The sequence below is a fragment of the Mytilus galloprovincialis genome, chromosome 4 (assembly GCF_965363235.1).
Source record: "Mytilus galloprovincialis chromosome 4, xbMytGall1.hap1.1, whole genome shotgun sequence".
Taxonomy (NCBI): Eukaryota; Metazoa; Mollusca; class Bivalvia; order Mytilida; family Mytilidae; genus Mytilus; species Mytilus galloprovincialis.
The window spans coordinates 48,591,978-48,609,531 of NC_134841.1; the positions used below are offsets into that span (position 1 = coordinate 48,591,978).

The 17,554-nt window shown below is 31.5% G+C and overlaps 1 protein-coding gene and 1 long non-coding RNA gene across 2 annotated transcripts; one reads left to right on the forward strand and one right to left on the reverse strand.

The window, feature by feature from the left end:
• Window positions 1-1,506: 1,506 nt before the first annotated feature.
• On the forward strand, window positions 1,507-7,784 carry LOC143070646 (uncharacterized). Its single transcript, XM_076244864.1, has 6 exons — window positions 1,507-1,669; window positions 3,702-3,809; window positions 5,298-5,382; window positions 5,853-6,014; window positions 6,753-6,835; window positions 7,697-7,784. Exons 1-6 carry the CDS (start codon window positions 1,553-1,555, stop codon window positions 7,703-7,705), a joined length of 564 nt encoding a protein of 187 aa, XP_076100979.1. The 5' UTR covers window positions 1,507-1,552; the 3' UTR covers window positions 7,706-7,784.
• Window positions 7,785-12,681: 4,897 nt separating this feature from the next.
• LOC143070647 (uncharacterized) lies at window positions 12,682-16,170 on the reverse strand. The gene is made up of 2 exons (XR_012976619.1): window positions 15,584-16,170; window positions 12,682-13,808 (listed from the first exon to the last, which is right to left on the reverse strand). It is a non-coding gene; the product is annotated as an uncharacterized LOC143070647 (long non-coding RNA).
• Between the last annotated feature and the right edge of the window lie 1,384 nt (window positions 16,171-17,554).

Consider the following 17,554-nt stretch of genomic DNA (forward strand, 5'->3'; position numbering starts at 1 on the left):
AGGGTATTGCCAGCCTAGAAGTCAGTACTTATGTGTTGACATGAATTATTATTGAAATGGTCATAATTATGAATTAACTGTTCACAAATATTAGATTTTTTTTACATACTAATCATTTCTTCCTCAGGAATAGAATATCATAGTTGTGATTACCTTAGGTTCGGTTCATGTTGCTCAGTCTTAAGTTTTCTATGTTTTGTTTTGCATTGCGTATTGTTGTTTGTCTTTTGGTCTCTTGGTTTTAGTTTATTTTCGACTGGAGGTTAACTATTTGCCTTTGATCACGGGTAGACAGTTTTATTCTGTCCATGTGGGTAAGCAAAATTCCAACACAAAACTAGTTATAAGATTTACTACGGCTTTTCTTAAACTAATTTCATTTTCTATTTAAAATATCATAATATAATTAAAGAAGACAAAACTAGGATTCTGAATTACTGTGGAAACATTATTACTAGTATTCTTTGAATACTAATTTTCGTGGATTCTGCACAGTGGAACCACGAATTTCGATATTCAACGAATTACAGATTATCTAAAGGAATGCATGTACACATTTCCAAAATCCTCGAAACTCAATATGCAATTTTCCCTTAATCCACGAAAACTGTTAGCCACGAAAATAAATGAATCTAACGTATTCAAATGACATTTTTGAATCAGAATGTATTTGATGGTGAGTTATTTAGCTTATGTGGACAAAAGTCATTTCAATGTTGCCCATCGCTACAAATATTTGTTCTGACAAATGATATAGAGCACATGTGTGTTGCATCAAAATATCAATAAGAATAATGTTTAAGGTAAATGTTTAATGTTTCGTGTAATGTATATAGTTCTATATTTTCCAACTTAAACTATTTTAAACAAAATTGATTAACAATTAATTTATTTCGGAATGTGTATGTGTACTTGCATTTTGTCTGACTCTGGATTTGCAATATTTTTCACATCTATTATTTTTTGCAAATGATAAGCAATTAAAATTCTGATGAAATTTACACTATTGTAGATAAGCATCTGTTCCTGTCAAGTCTAATCTACTTTGTCAAATTTAGTTTGGGGTCAATAGAATTCCAAACAAAGGTCACAATAATGAGGAAAAAATAGGCTGAATTCAGTCATAGGTGAAATATATGTGGGTCGTATTTTTATCATTTTGCTAAGACTTTAAGTTATGCATGTATACATGTACGTTAAGTTTGAATTGTTTTTATGTGTTAATCGTGACAGAAAAATTCTTTTTAATCATTTTCCATTGTCACTTTTTTTAGGATATGGTATTTCAAAACATTTTATGTGTAGTGGTGTTTTATTAATGTTTTATAATAATTTTAAAACATTTCCGGATTTCTCTTGAACTATCAACTAACCATGGAAATAGTTTGTTAGAATATTCACCCTATATAATGACATGAACTTATCGAACATAACTCTGCTTTATCTATAAAATCTTGAGAAATCAACATCTGTATCAACATTTAAATTGTTTATATAAGTCTTCATATTCAATAGATGCCACTTATCTCACCTTGAACGCCGACCTTTCAGAATGTTTAATTTCTTTATTTTAGTACTGTTACCTATTATCACTTTTGGTTGTTGTCCACCAAAGATATGGACATCAACGAATTTTGTAAATTATGCAAGTGGTCAGACCCATTTAGAGGTAAGAAAAAATGTTCCTACTTAAAAATTTCAGACTGTGCAATAAAAGTTTATCGTCTTGTCATTCCTTCCTTAGAACGGTTTTTAAGCTAAATAAATATTTCCGCTAGATTCACCATATCTATAAAGGTTATGTATTGAAGTTTGATAATATTCGATTGATTCGTGATAATGTAGTATAACATTCAGTCTTATAGCTGTTTTTGTGTTCTGTTAAATTGTTCCTTTTAAAATTGTTATACGATGATGACTGCTGTACCCATATTTTGACTATTTAATTTATTGTGTCTGTTTAGTTAACGCATCAATGTAAATATAACGGAATTTGATGAGACTGTCATCAAAGTGATAGGGTTAGCGCTATGAAACCAGGTTTAATCTACCATTTTCTACATTTGAAAATGTCTATACCAAGTCAGGAATATGACAGGTCTTGTCCATTCGTTTTTGATGCGTTTTGTTATTTGATTTTGCCATGTGATTATGGACTTTCCGAATTGATTTTCCTCTAAGTTCAGTATATTTGTGATTTTACCTCTTATCATAAGATGTGCATACTGTTCTTTGAACTGTTACACATTTTATCCTTTCGTAACCTTTTAAAGGTGCTTTTATACATTGATTCTAATAATTTTAAGAACCGAATCCTTTGTTCCCATGTGGATTGTTTACGTATATCATTGGCGATCCTACCAAATCTTCTTATTTTCATATACATGTATATTGGAAATAAAACAATGAAAATAAAAAATATGTGAACAAGCTTCAGTTTTTCCTTACTGCAAAACTTACAATTGAAATCTTTTGTTATTACTTCCAAGTTTTAATGGTTATACCTTTACTATGCTAGCTTTGATAGTCGTCAAAACAATTGTTGTAATGCATCAGAAATCGAAAACTGTTATGAAATTTGTAAATGAAGGAAAAAGATATACTGACAGAGAAGCACAAAATGAAAAACAAAATAAAACGAATTATCGCAAATATAATTATTTTACATCTTCACTGATATATATAGCTACTATCAATAATCAAATTACTGAAGTACTGAAAATTGGATAACGTTATGGTGGTTGGTCACAAGCACTGCCGACTTGACAAAGAAAAATAATCACATCCCTGACAGTAAGGTTAAGGTACATAGATATATTTTTTTGCTGAGACAAGCGGTTCATGTGTGCATGATGAATAAATAATAGGAAATTCAACCTCATCGTAATAATTATTATATTTTAGAGATATAATTATTTGTTATCAGTATTGTTGTTACATATTATTAAAATATTTGTATAACAAGCTTATATAATTTTCATCCGTTTCTATATCATTCTATTTTACTATTCTAATGACAGTGCAGTGCAAGTGCGGTGGACACTCTTCTGTAATAATTCGTTTTTTCTAATAGATTGGATTTGAGTAGGCATTCATATTTTCTCGCGTTTGTTACAAAACCGTTCTTGAGATATTCGTCCGCATGCATTAACACAAATTTTCGGTATTCTTGATTTGTTATTGGAATATATTTCTCACGACTTAACATTTTCATATCATTTTTCTATGTTCTTAAAACTTATTTTCGTGAACATTTATTTTTGAAATTAATATATAACAAGAGATAAGGAATGTTGTTTTGCAATCGTTGATATCTGCGTAATTATACGAAATATGGTCGGTTATCAGTCAAAAACGCAAGTCAAGTGTGAGGAAATGTCTGCGGCAACATAACACCGGAATACCCTCACGGTCATCGGATGTAAAAATGATATGCATGCGCAAGTGTTCATATTCATGCAAAAATGAGGTGTACTTTTCATCCGTTTCAGACAGTTTGTCATCAGAGAACTTATTTGGAATTCTTTTATTTATCATTTACATTTAATCAATGACATATCAACCTTGTCTTTCTAATTTTTCAGATTATGAAAATTGTAAAAATCTTAAGAAAAACACCTACTCAAATCTTAATCCATCTTCGATTTTATAAAAATAAACAAAATTATGACTAAATACTAATTTCGATGTTTTTATTTCAGATTCTTCAAGATAATTACATGGACAATGGTTTGTCGGTTATCTCTCAAAATTTGACTTCTGATCAAGGAATGACATTTAATCAAAAACTATATTCCAACTTTACCTCGGTAAGTTTTTACAAATAGTTCTCTATAAATATATGAATCATCTTCCTAACAGATGGTAGATATCTGTTTGTAGGGCGTAGCGGCATTGTATAAGAGTTTAAAATACAACTTTTTAAATCAATTTATCTATCGGTTCCATAGGTATTTCGGGATAGGACAATTTGTAAGTGTCTTCCCCCTTTTTTAAAAGCCACTTTTTGTCACTTTGTTTTATACATTAGCAGTCATGCTGTGGAAAAAAACTATCAATTGACAGTAAATCGTAAACAAATTTTGCTTCTAATATATTTATGTAAGTTTAACACAGAAAAAACATGAAAATAACTGAAAAGTATAAATTGATAGAACACTCAAATTAATGGATTTTTGAAAAAAAGGAGATGACAATTGTCCTGCTCTAAAGTACCTATTAATCGCTTTCGGCTAGCAACACCAAGCACAAGGAGAGACCCCTCACCAGAAACTATAACCTAAGCCATCAGAATTATTCTTGTGTATGCAATCGATACCAGATATTCCCTCCCCCTCAAGTTCAAGTGTAAACCAAATGACAGGTCAGAAGTTCACACCATTGGAAACACTTGTTACATGCAATTTTATACTATTAAAATTAAATGTTTAAAAAGACGACTTGGGGTATGATAGGCCTATTTGACAACAATTCGAATACACAAAAAAGTAAGATAAAACAATTTTCCACAATAGCGACAAAACCAAAGACAACCATGGTTAAGACACATTTTTAAACGCCAGGCAAATTGATAAATCCACATTCTTAATCCCTGAATCGTCCCAAACTAAAACGGACAGAAGCTGAAATTTGTCCTTACACGTTGCCAACTTTGAACCTATATAACTGTTGGAAATTATTTTTTCTTCAGAGGAAATCAGAAATAATAAGCCCGATCTGGTCCGATTTATCTAACTATTGGTACACCCCTCAGAGATTCCGGACTAAGGACAGGTGCAAAGATTTGCAGCGGGATTAAACGTTTTAATGGTACCAAACCTTCTCCCTTTTTCTGAAACAAATTATAGTATAACATCACAAAATAGAAAAAGCACACGACAAAATACCAATTGGAAGGCTTAACTCAATAAAAAAACGTAAATTAACACACTATGAACGAATATTTTTTTTAGCCACTACATTTAAGCATGTACGAAAAGACTGATTTAACTAGTGTATTGATTTAATCAAGTTTACGCTTTCCTCTTAATATTTCTTATAGATTTAATGTCGATACTAGTTTTCTGAGAAACCCTTATACGAAGCTAAAAATAAAAGGCCTTTCAATTAGTTGCAAGGAAAATAATAAAAAAAAATACATTTTAATAAAAATGCCACTTTCTCTTATATACACATTAGGTTGATTTTCTTCCTTGCAGCATATTGGTATACGAGTGTTTTTGGGGGAACATACAAATAAAGGACAGGAAAGCAGTCTTTTATACTATTTACATCGATAGGTTTTTACATTCATATAGGGAATGCAGTACGTAGTAGATAAAGACGGATCCTGCATGGGATTAAACATTACTAACACTGGTATTGGAGAAGGTTGTCTCCCAGGTAGGAAACATTTATTTCCGTGAAAAATGGATGAACAATCTATTTTAGGGTTGCAGGGATAAGATTTTGAAGAGAACGAGGGATTTTTTCAGGAAAGATACAAAAGCAAAAAAAAAAAAAAATATTATAATTATGAATTTTTGGGTGAAGTTTATCGTCTACAGTTTCGGGTTTTTTTTTATTTACTTGTATTACAAATGTTAATGTAAATACTCATGCTACATATATGATATTTATAGCGTATAATAAAACGATTTTATGTTTTATAGTGAATTTAAAAACTATTCCGTTTGCATTCTTGTAGGACATTTTTTGTAATTTTTTCACATGTATTTTTGTTATATCTTCAAACTCAAATTGTAAGCCTAAACACTTTTTTTATACAAATACGCCATGGACATTGAAGTGGTATTTGCAACTGTATGTTTAACAAGACCGTCCGAAAATATAATAATTGATGTTTATTTCAGATGATGCTGTATTTGCTAAATCTTACATTGGTGTTGGAGCTAACAAGATACCCGTCACCATGTACAATATTAAGACCGATGTCTATAATACATATTTTACTGTAATTGATGATGGGTGTTTACCATACCTGTACGAATCAACTGGTACTTTACCCAATGGAGGTAAGATAAATGAAAATCAAAGCCTATTAAAAATGCATGGTACAACAGATCGGAATTTTCTGTATAGATTGCGATCATAAAATAAAGAGACCTTTTATTCGTTAAAGATGGTGTATTGACCTTTAAATCTAAACATGAAGTGATTCAATTCATTAGTCTCTTCTTACGCACAGGACTTTGTTATAAAAAAAGGTGCAATGGAATAACCAAAGACGAATAAAAATAGACATTTTGACCTAAAAATCAAAAACAGCAAATAAATAGACAAACAATCTCCACAAAACACTACATAATAAACTAAGGAATAAAATATATGCCTATATACTGTTATTGTCACAAAGTTGTCTAGCAAGATGTTGATGATTTTCTCTTTTTGGTCGTCATGGCAAATACAGGATGCAGACAACAAGACATAATAAAATTCGTGGAATTTGCGAACAAAATTATAAATGAAATCATCAAACCAAAATGCAGCGTTTACATATTAAGTTTATATAACTTTTCTACTGTCAGATGATCAGTTCATCCTGCACGCATCAATTTGAACAAAGCATACCAGCCATCGTTATAATATTCACAATAATGTTTACGAACTCGAACAAACAAATTCAATATCATAGAAAAAGAAACACGGAACGTATTTAAGCATCCTTTATCAAAGTTTTAAGAGTCGTTGAACAAATATTTAGCTTGAAACAATGTAGTAATAGAACATCTATTTATTGTTTGTCTTTGTAGAGGGCGTTAAAACGACTGTGGAGTATTTTGGAGTTATGGTTGTAAAATCAGACCCAAAGATGACCATGTTGCCAGCTAGTTGTGTACGTTGAGTTTTTGTCTTAACAAAATCTGTCGTGAATATACTTTTAGTTAACTTCACAAATATATTACAAAATAAAGGTACAAACAATATGCACAAGAAAAGATTAAAGACGGACACATAAACGAATATACTTCGATGAAATATTCGGTCAATGCAGAATACCCCGAAATTAGTCAAGATCTTCTGTTTCTGTTGATGAAGACATTTTCGGGTAGCTAAGACTTTGAAACTTGAATGACAAATAAGATAGGTCGAACAAATAATATTCAACCAGAACATTTCACAATAAAAATCATATTTCTTGTTCCCAGAAAAACTGCCCTACTCTTGCATTTTTTGATATTCTTAATTACCAAAATCTCGTAAAATAACATTTTCAGTAACTGAACATGCACAAATAATGCTCAATTATGCTATGTGGAGTTGTGTAGAATGTATGCAGTTGTCTGCTTTTTTTATTAACGTCAAGAGTACCGAAGAAAAATGTTACTACACCATAGTATACATATACCAAGATCGTTACATAACAAAAACCGAAATAACAACAAAGAATGATAATGTGCAATTAAGATTATACTCTCAGAAGACTGGTAGTAAAATCATCACAGGAACGATAAGCATTTCCATGAAGTTTCTCCATCTAATTGTAAAATCTGGTATACACTGTAAGGAAATATGTTAGTCTTCATCCATCTTAGATTCGAATAAAAAAAATGTAATAACTTCCAATTGCCTTATTTCTGTTAAAGTTTTGATTAGGACCAAAGGGTCCCAAATGTGTATGTAAATACATGCAATTGTTTGATATATGTGTGTTAAATTTAATCCACGCTATTTTTTTTTTTCTCTTTTTCTTCAGATGATGTAAGAACAATGTTCCTGGAAACGATAAATTAACTTGTTTTCGTTTGCTGAAAATCTTGAATAAATTTCGTGTGGTTTATGTACGAATGTTTTTCGTTATATTAAAAAAACTGAATGTTGAACTTAATACAAACTACATTTTATCATCAGCATAGTTCATTGATTTGATTCGGAGCAAAATAAACTATCTGGACATGATTGTACAGAAAAGGTTAAGTTATAGTAAAATGATATTCATGTCCGTTTTTGAATCATCCTAAATATGTATGAAATAATTGATACGGGACCATTCGGCAATCCTCGGTAGAATCCGCTACTCTCCTTCTAAACTAGATGAGGGTACGGAATCGGCCGAGTTGAGACGAGTGGATACTGGACGTGAAGCAAGCATCAATAAATTATCTTCTTTTGAAAACAAAGTATTCCGGTTTGTGAGCGGTATCGATTGAGTAATAAACATGTCCTTTTATTTTCATCGCAGAAACGTTCCAATGAAACATCCTCGGATACTAAGTGTTACATGTACCTGCAAATATTGAGTCTGAATATAATATATAGATTACTTATATTTCTAAATATAACAGGACCTCTGTAGCCGAGTGATATAAAAGAGGTCCGCAGGATACCAAAGGGGCTGTTAAATTCTAAGATCGAAAATAAATTGTACAAAAGACACAACATAGAAAACTGAAGCCTAAGCAACACGAACCCCACCAAACACTTGGGATGATATTAGGTGCTCCGGAAGGGTAAGCAGAATGATCCTTCTCAGTGGCACCCGTCGTGTTGCTCATGTATATGTTATAAGTAGATCGACTAAGGTATCACTAGGTTGTCAACTCTGAGTTGGAGTCCTGCACACGTCAGGTACGTTCGACTCCAATCTGAATTGACTAGGATTGTCAGTACCTTTTGCAATTCCACTAGATGTCATAAAAACACAGAAAAAATACTTTTTTCAAAATAAACATAACAGCAAAGATTTGTATAGAAAGACTATACAAATCCTTGATAACAGCAATGTTTATCATTTTAAGTTCTGTCTTGACTTCACTGTTCTTCGATTTTCTGTTTCTGTCCAAGTTTTCAAAACTACATGTCAATATGTTTGTCCCAAAACAGTGGTTGCCTTTATGTTATTATCAGTAACTTGTTATGGAAGCAAGCTGAAGCGCCTCCTGACAATTTGCTCGCTAACCGCTACTTTTCTTTTCATAATTTGATTACATAGTCAATTTTCAAAAATTCAATAAAAGCTTTGTTTCTTTTTCTTTGTTTTTTAAAAGAAAAAAGTGCCAATGTTAAAAGAATGAAAAATCAAGAGATAATCATTGTTCACCAAATTAAACAAGGACAATGACCTTTACCTTTATGCTTTTTTAATTCTTTAACAACTTTTGATGTTTTAACAGTCTTTCAAAAAAACATTATTTTGAAACAGAGTAGCTTTATCCTTAACCCTGCATTTACGTTTCCTCTCTATGATATTGAACTGAAGAGGATCGGCATGTAGGCTTTACCCTGTTAAATGGTTCTCAGTTTTGTTCAAATACACTTGTTTAAAGTAAACATTGAGTTAAAAGGGTGTAAACAACGTCGAAAATACTAACATCAACTTTTTTTATATTCGCTATTTGATTACTTTCTATGCTCATAAATGATAAGGATCTTTATCAACCTTTTGCACTCGATATATTCTAATAGACTTTGAATCTCCGTTGGTATAACAATTGAAAGTTAGACAAAACAACGGAAATATCCAGTTATATTCAATTAAAATAGTAATTAATATTGCATTAAATCTGTATTATTAAATTTCAAAATCTATATTTTATTCAAAGGAAGCACATTAACCACATTTGTCGGTACTTATTTCGTAATGTTTGTTTTTCAATTTAAGAATTTGATTTGTATTATTTTAGTCATTTCCGGTGTAAAGTATCCATTATTGCTACACATTAAGGTCATTTGGAGCATTAGTTGTACACAAACAGATCGACAACACAATTATGTTAATGTAATCTTTTAGAAAGGGGGGGGGGGGGGGGGGTATACTAAAGTGTTCTTATCTCTCCTGTGTGTATTGCATTTTTAAAATTAATGTCAGAAGTTTAGTTTTTGCATGCTAAGGTTATAATGTTTGACAAGAAGAAACTTTTTGTATTACTTAATGCAAAGACAAATTTAAACACGAAGAGACTAAGCGACTTCATACATGTAGTAAACAGTAATACTAAGAAAACCTGAAAAAAACCAAATACGGATCTTCTTTTATGTCAAAGAAGTCATTTGAATTGACAATTACATGTATTCCTATAGAAAATTTACTGTGAAATATAAAAAAAAATATGACAAAAGTGTTCGAAGATAATTTTATTATATCACACACGTAAAATGTGTTATTACTATGTCTTAACACATGTAACTATATCATTCTTATGAATAAAAAAGACTATTTGGTTTATATAGACAACGACTAACCAGGGCATGTGCATTTAAAAAAAATGTTTGTGTTAACTTGTTATGAGTTAATGATTATTGAATTCAAAACATATCATTATCTCGTCCTGACAAAACATATCATTATCTCGTCCTGACAAAACATATCATTATCTCGTCCTGACAAAACATAACATTATCTCGTCCTGACAAAACATATCATTATCTCGTCCTGACAAAACATAACATTATCTCGTCCTGACAAAACCTTACAACATTTGCTTAAAACTGAATGTGAAAATCGGATTTCTACTCAGAGAAATAGTTCATTTCTACTCAATTTGCTTCACCTTTCTTTTTATTAGAGATTTCAACGCAAGTAGTCTTAATTCTTTCTGTCTCTCGTCTGTCTTATTATTTTCTGGTGTCTGTCTTCTAAAACTGTATACAGATTTAACAATAAGAACCATTAGGCACTTTATTATGCTCCAGCTAAGGGCATAACGTGTGTCGGTCTGTGTGTCCGTTCGTCCGTTTGTTCTTCCATTCGTTTGTTTGTTCGTCCGTCTGTCCCGCTTCAGGTTAAAAATTTTGTTAAAGTTTTTGTCAAGGTAGTTTGAAGTCCAATCAACTTGAAAATTAGTACACATGTTCCCTATGATATGATCTTCTTAATTTTAATGCTAAATTACAGTTTTATAATTACCCCCAATGTCCACAAAACATAGAAAATGATAGTGCGAGTGGAGCATTCGTGTACAATGGCACAATCGTGTGTATAGGTATAGAAAGATGTGGTATGAGTTCTAATGAGACAACTCTCCATCAAAGTCACAATTTATAAACGTAAATCATTATTAATAGGTCAAGGTACGGTCTTTAACACGGAGCTTTGGCTCACGTCGAACAGCAAATTATGAATGGCCCCTAAAAAATACTAGTGTTAAACCATTCAAACTGGAAAACCAATGTTTTTTTGTTGTTTTTTTTTTATTCCATATGCTATCATGTAGGTGTTCCTCTGATATAATTAACTTAGTACTATTCTATATTGTAAATGGCGTGATTTAGATGTGGATCAAATAATTTCTAATTGCATCAATAATTCAGAGCCTACAGGGAGCGTTAATACATATTAAACAAAGGAGTCCAGTGAGGCCCCCTTTTTGGCCCAAAAATATAACAGTTTTACAAAATTGTTAAAATGTAAACTTTTAGTTATTTATTGGACAGTTGAATGCTTCTGCTACATAAATATGGGCTGTTTTTGACAATACAATGCACATATATCGGGTTGTAGCACCATTAAGTCATGCTAAATTACTGAAATCTTCAAAATTCTATCATTTTAGTTAAATTTTAGACGGTTTTCGTGTAAAACGAAAGTGGCCGCATTCGTGTTCATCCTTAATATTGCAATGTAAGTTGTATTTTATGATAATACATAACATATATAAAGGTTGTGGATAAACACGGATGCGGCCACTTTCATTTTTGACAAAAACAATCTGAAAAATGACGTTTTTTGGCATATTTGAGAGATTTTTCATATTTGCGCTTCAATCGGATCGTTTTTAAAGACTTAATCAGTTAAAATCTTTCACATAAACTAATTGAATCAAGTGAAATAGACAATTAAGTGTTTAAAAAGTGGTCAAAATCTTTCTTCAGATGAAACTGAAATTTGAGGCCAAAATGAGTCCTTACCGGACCTACTCCTTTATCGATACAAATATAGTTATATTCGATTGTCTCTGACTTGGTTTAATACTAAAATACTGAGCGCATGAAACCTTTGCATTAAGAAAATAACATCGATTCCATGCACTTAAACGTACACGTCTCTCTCACTATTAGAAAAGACTTCATATTTACTATAGGACAATTACTGAAAAAATCTATTATATTGCCTATAGAAGAGCACATGGGATGTATATTGTCAGTCGCACACAACGTGATTTGCCAGTCTCTTGGTTCTGAAATGCATATTATCATCATTTATGGATTTGACAATGCTACTACATGTATAATGTTTTGTAACATGTTAGAAAAAGGCACAGTGAATTATGTTATCTCTCCTCTTGGTGTAATAGCTTTTGTTGTACTTTTCTAGTTTCGGGTGTCCCATATTAGCGAACTCCGAAACAGCGGTTACGTCCTCTTTACTACGCTATGTTGATAGTTTAGCGAAGCAACGTCACCACTGTTTCGGAGTTTGCCATATTAGGTCACTTAAAACGTTCTGAAATAATATTGATCCAGGAGTGGTTATTCACAGTAATATTACATAGTTTTACATTCAATTTGTTTTATTACATGAATGTGTGATAGTATTAAACTTTACCATTCAATACTAAATCAATAGTCCTTTGTCAACTGCAATTGATACCAATTCGTGGATATTCTCTGGAGCGTCTATATACGTGTAATAGCACAGTAACTATCTGTCTGTTTAAGGCACTCCAAAAAAACAAAAAAAGTACTAAAAACTAGCTGACCATAAAAAACAGATTAAGTTAAAGTAAAACAAAATAATGCATAATAATAATAAGATTTCTAATATCTAAGATTTCAAAGTTCTTGTTACAAAATGTTTGTTAATTTCATTTTACAGTTTTGTGTCTTTCCTGAAAAGTCTGAGTCATATTTAGTGCTGTTATCGACTCAACTTTGGTAAATACTTTGGTATGTTCTTGGTCCTTCTTTTCTTCAGCGATTTCTACATGAGCTATCCCGTACAACGTTACAAATGTATCAACAAAAATTGGAATAATCATTGACATCATGAATATTCCACATAGTGCACACACACAGCACGTCATCTTTCCCAGAAATGTTTTTGGAGACAAATCTCCATAACCCACCGTAGTCAAGGTGACAAGTCCTAGCCACCACCCTTGTGGTATGCTATCTATATTATCTCGATCTTCTGTTAGGTATATAATGTTTGCAAAAATCAAAAGAAAGGCGCAAATATGGAATAACATTATTAGTAGATCTTTAGCGTTGCGTCTTATTGAAAATTTTACCACTTGGACGTATGTGAAATGTTGGCAATATTTCAAAAGGCGAAAAACTCTAAGAAACTTGATAAAATCAATAAAACTAGTCAGTTCGGAAGAAAACTTATATGATGACTGTAGGTTCCATAGGACAATATCGACAAATGTTCCGAGTAGAACAATGGTATCGATAATGTTCAAAACGTTTTTATAATATTGAAAAACACTTTGACAAACGACAAGTCTCAAAATGAGTTCTATAGTGAAGAAGGCAGTTGCGGAATAATCTATCTGGTAGAAAATGTCTAATTTGAGCGAAACTTTTGAAGGCTCGATTTGCATTGTTCCTTGCTTTTTTGTTTTAACCGGATCTTGTGATGATGTTTGTATTGATGGAAGTTCAGTAGTATTGTCATCTTGATCATAATAGTAATACTCATAGTCGTAGTAGTAGTAATAAAATTCGTCTCCAGATTCAGATACCTGTAATTTATTACAGTCGTGCTGCTCTAAAAAGTTAAGTATCGCTGGGTTTGTTTTATCATTTGCTAAGCTGTATTCGTAGTATTCACAGGTAGTAAGTGGACGACGGTATCTTGGCAACGTACTAAGCGCAAGTGTTAACACGGACAGCAAAACGAACAAAATACCGATGAGCAAAACTAGCTGAAATGGAAAGAAAAAAACAACTCTAATGCCAGTACTTTGATACATGTTTTGTAAGACACATTAAGTTTAATTTAAAATTTGCAAAATAGATTAAAAATCTTATTTGACGAGATTTATAGAATTTACCAGTGTCTGATCTACAAACAAGCAACACATTGATATGACTCGTCTCGAAAATAAATCGGATTCATAATTATTTGTTTGTATATATCATTGCTTATCTTAATAAAATTGCATGTTTGAAACACAATATGAAGGCGTTTTGATCTCGTTCGCTGCGCTCACTCGACAAAAAGCTTCATATTGTGACTCGCAGCTGGTATTTTACAATAAAAACATGCAGACAACCTGATAATTGGTACAGTCATCTTTAAGTCTCATCACCGTTTCAATATCATAAAACGTTCATTCAATGTCAAACACAAATTATAATTGCAATGATATCACTTAAAAGGAATATGAAAATCAATAAATTTTGTTCGTCCGTTGCGCTTGTCTGGATGAATCTCCATCAAGAAGTTTAAACATAAACATATTAACCAGATATGTGTAAATACAAAGAAACGTTAGGGGCAATCGAAGCGATCAAAGGGGACACGAACATTACAACCAAATTTATCTTTCTTCACTTTGTCTGATAGACTGATAAATATGTCTCAATCTTGTCTGAGCGTAAATATCAAGCTTTGGACTTCACTCGTCAGTCTAATTTATCTGAGAGATTTGAACCAATATTTCTAAATAACTTCTTAAATACCAAACGAAATTGCTTGAAGAATAAATATATCATTGACCATGACGTTGTCGGAAAGAAGAACATGTAATACTAGTATATCGCCTTTTTTCTTCGACAGTATAACATATATATAAATATGTTTTACTATTGCATATCTCTTAATAATATATAAACTTTTCTATGTATTTACAAATCTCTAGTGTAAAATGTTTATGTTTGAACGTCTTATTGGAGATACACACAGAAAACCTCAATGATCTCAGCTTTTTCTTTTACTTGGCCTTTTTAACCTTTTTAATCGAGCGTCACTGATATGTAGTTTATAGACGAAACCTGTGTCTGGCGAACAAAAGTTTGAGCATAGTTTTTTTTCCTAGGTCCAATTAATTGAATAAGGGAACTTTTGTTTGACAAAATTGTGTGGGAATGTAGTGTACAGAGTCGAAAACTCATAACTCTTATCCGAATTGAATGGACCATAAAAAAGCGCGTAATTCATTGAAGAAATTCTGGAAATGATTCCATCATTTGCATATGGTTTATTACAAAGTTGAACAACTATATACTATCAATGAACAGGGCTTTCAGTACTGTTCTTTATTTTGATAGTATGTATTAATTAATTGTTATAACATTTTTTTCTTTTATGATGCTGACCATTGATGTGTTTTCAGCTTTTCTTTTTCTTCTAAACGATGCGATTTAAGAGCTTGACATGCTGATTTTATATATGTGCTGTGTTGCTGTGTCAACTTATACAACAACTTTTATTTGATCATTCAGACACAATACATACGTGTAACAAGAGTAGTACACTATTTGTATATATACAAACAATACAAAACAATGGTGGTGTCATTGACATATATTGATCTACAATTGAAAACGGTAATGGGGATTGTGTCAAAGAGACAACAACCCCACTATAGAGCAGACAACAACCGAAGGCCACCAATGGGTCTTCAATGCAGAGAGAAACTCCCGCACCCGGAGACATCTTTTCGTATCTTTATGTATAACATGTTTATATAAATACCTTTGCGATCCATGATTTATCCTTGTAGTCAAGTATCCTCCAAATGCGATTTCTAGTAGATAGAGGTCTAGTTAAACATGTTGTTTCTGGTGCAATTGCGTTCTGGAAGTCTATTTTAGTGTTGTTACTGTCCAGAAATTGTACGTAGTTAAGCAAACAACATCTGTCTAGTTGTTTATAGTCTATTTCCCAATATTCCAGCTCTTTTTTGAAAACATTTGGACATATGTTTTGTGGTAGATGAAGTATTCCTGTTTGGTAGAATGTCAATATAGATTCAAAAGGTGTTGCAGGTCTATCAAAATATAATTCCTCAGATTTGGAAACATCTGAATCAACAATTAGTTTCCCCAACGTTGTATGAGGATGCGCTTCAAGAAGCTTTCGAGTTATTTGGAATGTAGTCCCTGATATATTTAGTCTCACTCTCGACGCAGACATCATTTCTCTGATTGATAAAGTTCATACATGTCTGTGTCATGAAGATAGTCTACCATCACAATAAAAAATTAAGTACCTCGTTATCTATTTATACTAAGTCTACCATCACAATAAAAAATTAAGTACCTCGTTATCTATTTATACTAAGTATAATGGGAAGAATACCATACATTGATCTATTTAATATCAATATCACTGGTTTAAACATTTTAAAACAATGATAATTGGTCTATATCGCATTACAAAGTTACAAACTGAAACCAAGGAGACATGTCATTTGATATAAGAATTATAGGGATAAAAGTCAACTGGTTACAATAAAGAGCCCTGAAGACTGAATTGTAATCGAAGGTTCATTTTTGAAATTGTTTAAAGAAAGATATTGTTTTCCATGACCTCAAATTGAAAATAAATTCTACCTATGTCATGCCATGTTTATATAGAATTAATAGATAATCAATGATAATGGTTTTACTAGACCTGAACTGTTTCCAGTGCCGTAGACCATTCCACCAACTAGTGTAAATAAAATAAAGCCTTTGTTAATCTAATAATGCCTTTCCTTTTAAGTTTTATTAAGGATTGTAACACAGCATCCGATTTACAATGGCAAGTGACAACCTTTACGACAGAAAAAATGATCAGCTGGGTAAACAACATATACTGGCCACATTGGTTTTTTTTTAGATTGAAAATGCATTGATGATGATATAAAACATAAATTGAACTTAACTTAAAATTCTTTTGTTGAACATTTTTCTGGGTTATACCAATACCATTTTTTTTTTAACAAAACCAATGCTTTAATTTTTAAGAAACCCTGAAATAAAAGAGATACGGGGGTTGTGAAGTCTTTATATTTGTTGATGCGTGTTTCTTCTTCATTCAACTAATTTATGGTGCTCAAATCAAAATGGTTTCCAAAACAAAGCTGAAAAACATGTTAACGTTTCGGTTATTCAATAATTGTAGACGGTAGTTTTTTTTTTTCACATCTGCTAATTATGAGTCGCCATTTTCATTTTTTTAGTTTACTTTTTTGGAATGATTTTCGAGAAAAGAATATGAAGTTGTTGCTAAAATCAAATCTGTATGTTGTATAAGCTCGAAATTTTCACTCAAATGCAATTCATCTCTCAACATTATCATTCAAAAAGAAATATAATAATGTTTAATTTTATTGGCAAATAGAAAATATTGACCTTTCAAAATGATAAAAAATTCAAAACAATTAATAAAAAAACCCAACATCTTGAATTAATGAATCCTTTTGGTAATTTTTGGTCCTCAATGCTCTTCAACTTTGTACTCTATTTGGCCTTTTAATCAATTTTTTATTCGAGCGTCACTGATGAGTCTTTTTAAGACGAAACGCGCGTTTGGCGTTAATATAAAATTTTGATCCATTGGATACATTTACTGTTGTCAAAGCTATAATCTTATATCTTCATTCTCTTTCCATAAGACAATATATTATTCCCCGTGCTAGAGATGCAAATTGGGTTAATTACTGTATGTGTTCGGCTATAT

Excerpts from the sequence above, each read along its gene's own strand:
- LOC143070646 (XM_076244864.1), top strand. The coding sequence starts at position 1,553 with ATGTTTAATTTCTTTATTTTAGTACTGTTACCTATTATCACTTTTGGT. Across the intron at positions 5,383-5,852 it reads TGGAGAAGGTTGTCTCCCAG|ATGATGCTGTATTTGCTAAA; the intron begins GTAGGAAACATT and ends TGTTTATTTCAG. Across the intron at positions 6,015-6,752 it reads TGGTACTTTACCCAATGGAG|AGGGCGTTAAAACGACTGTG; the intron begins GTAAGATAAATG and ends TTGTCTTTGTAG.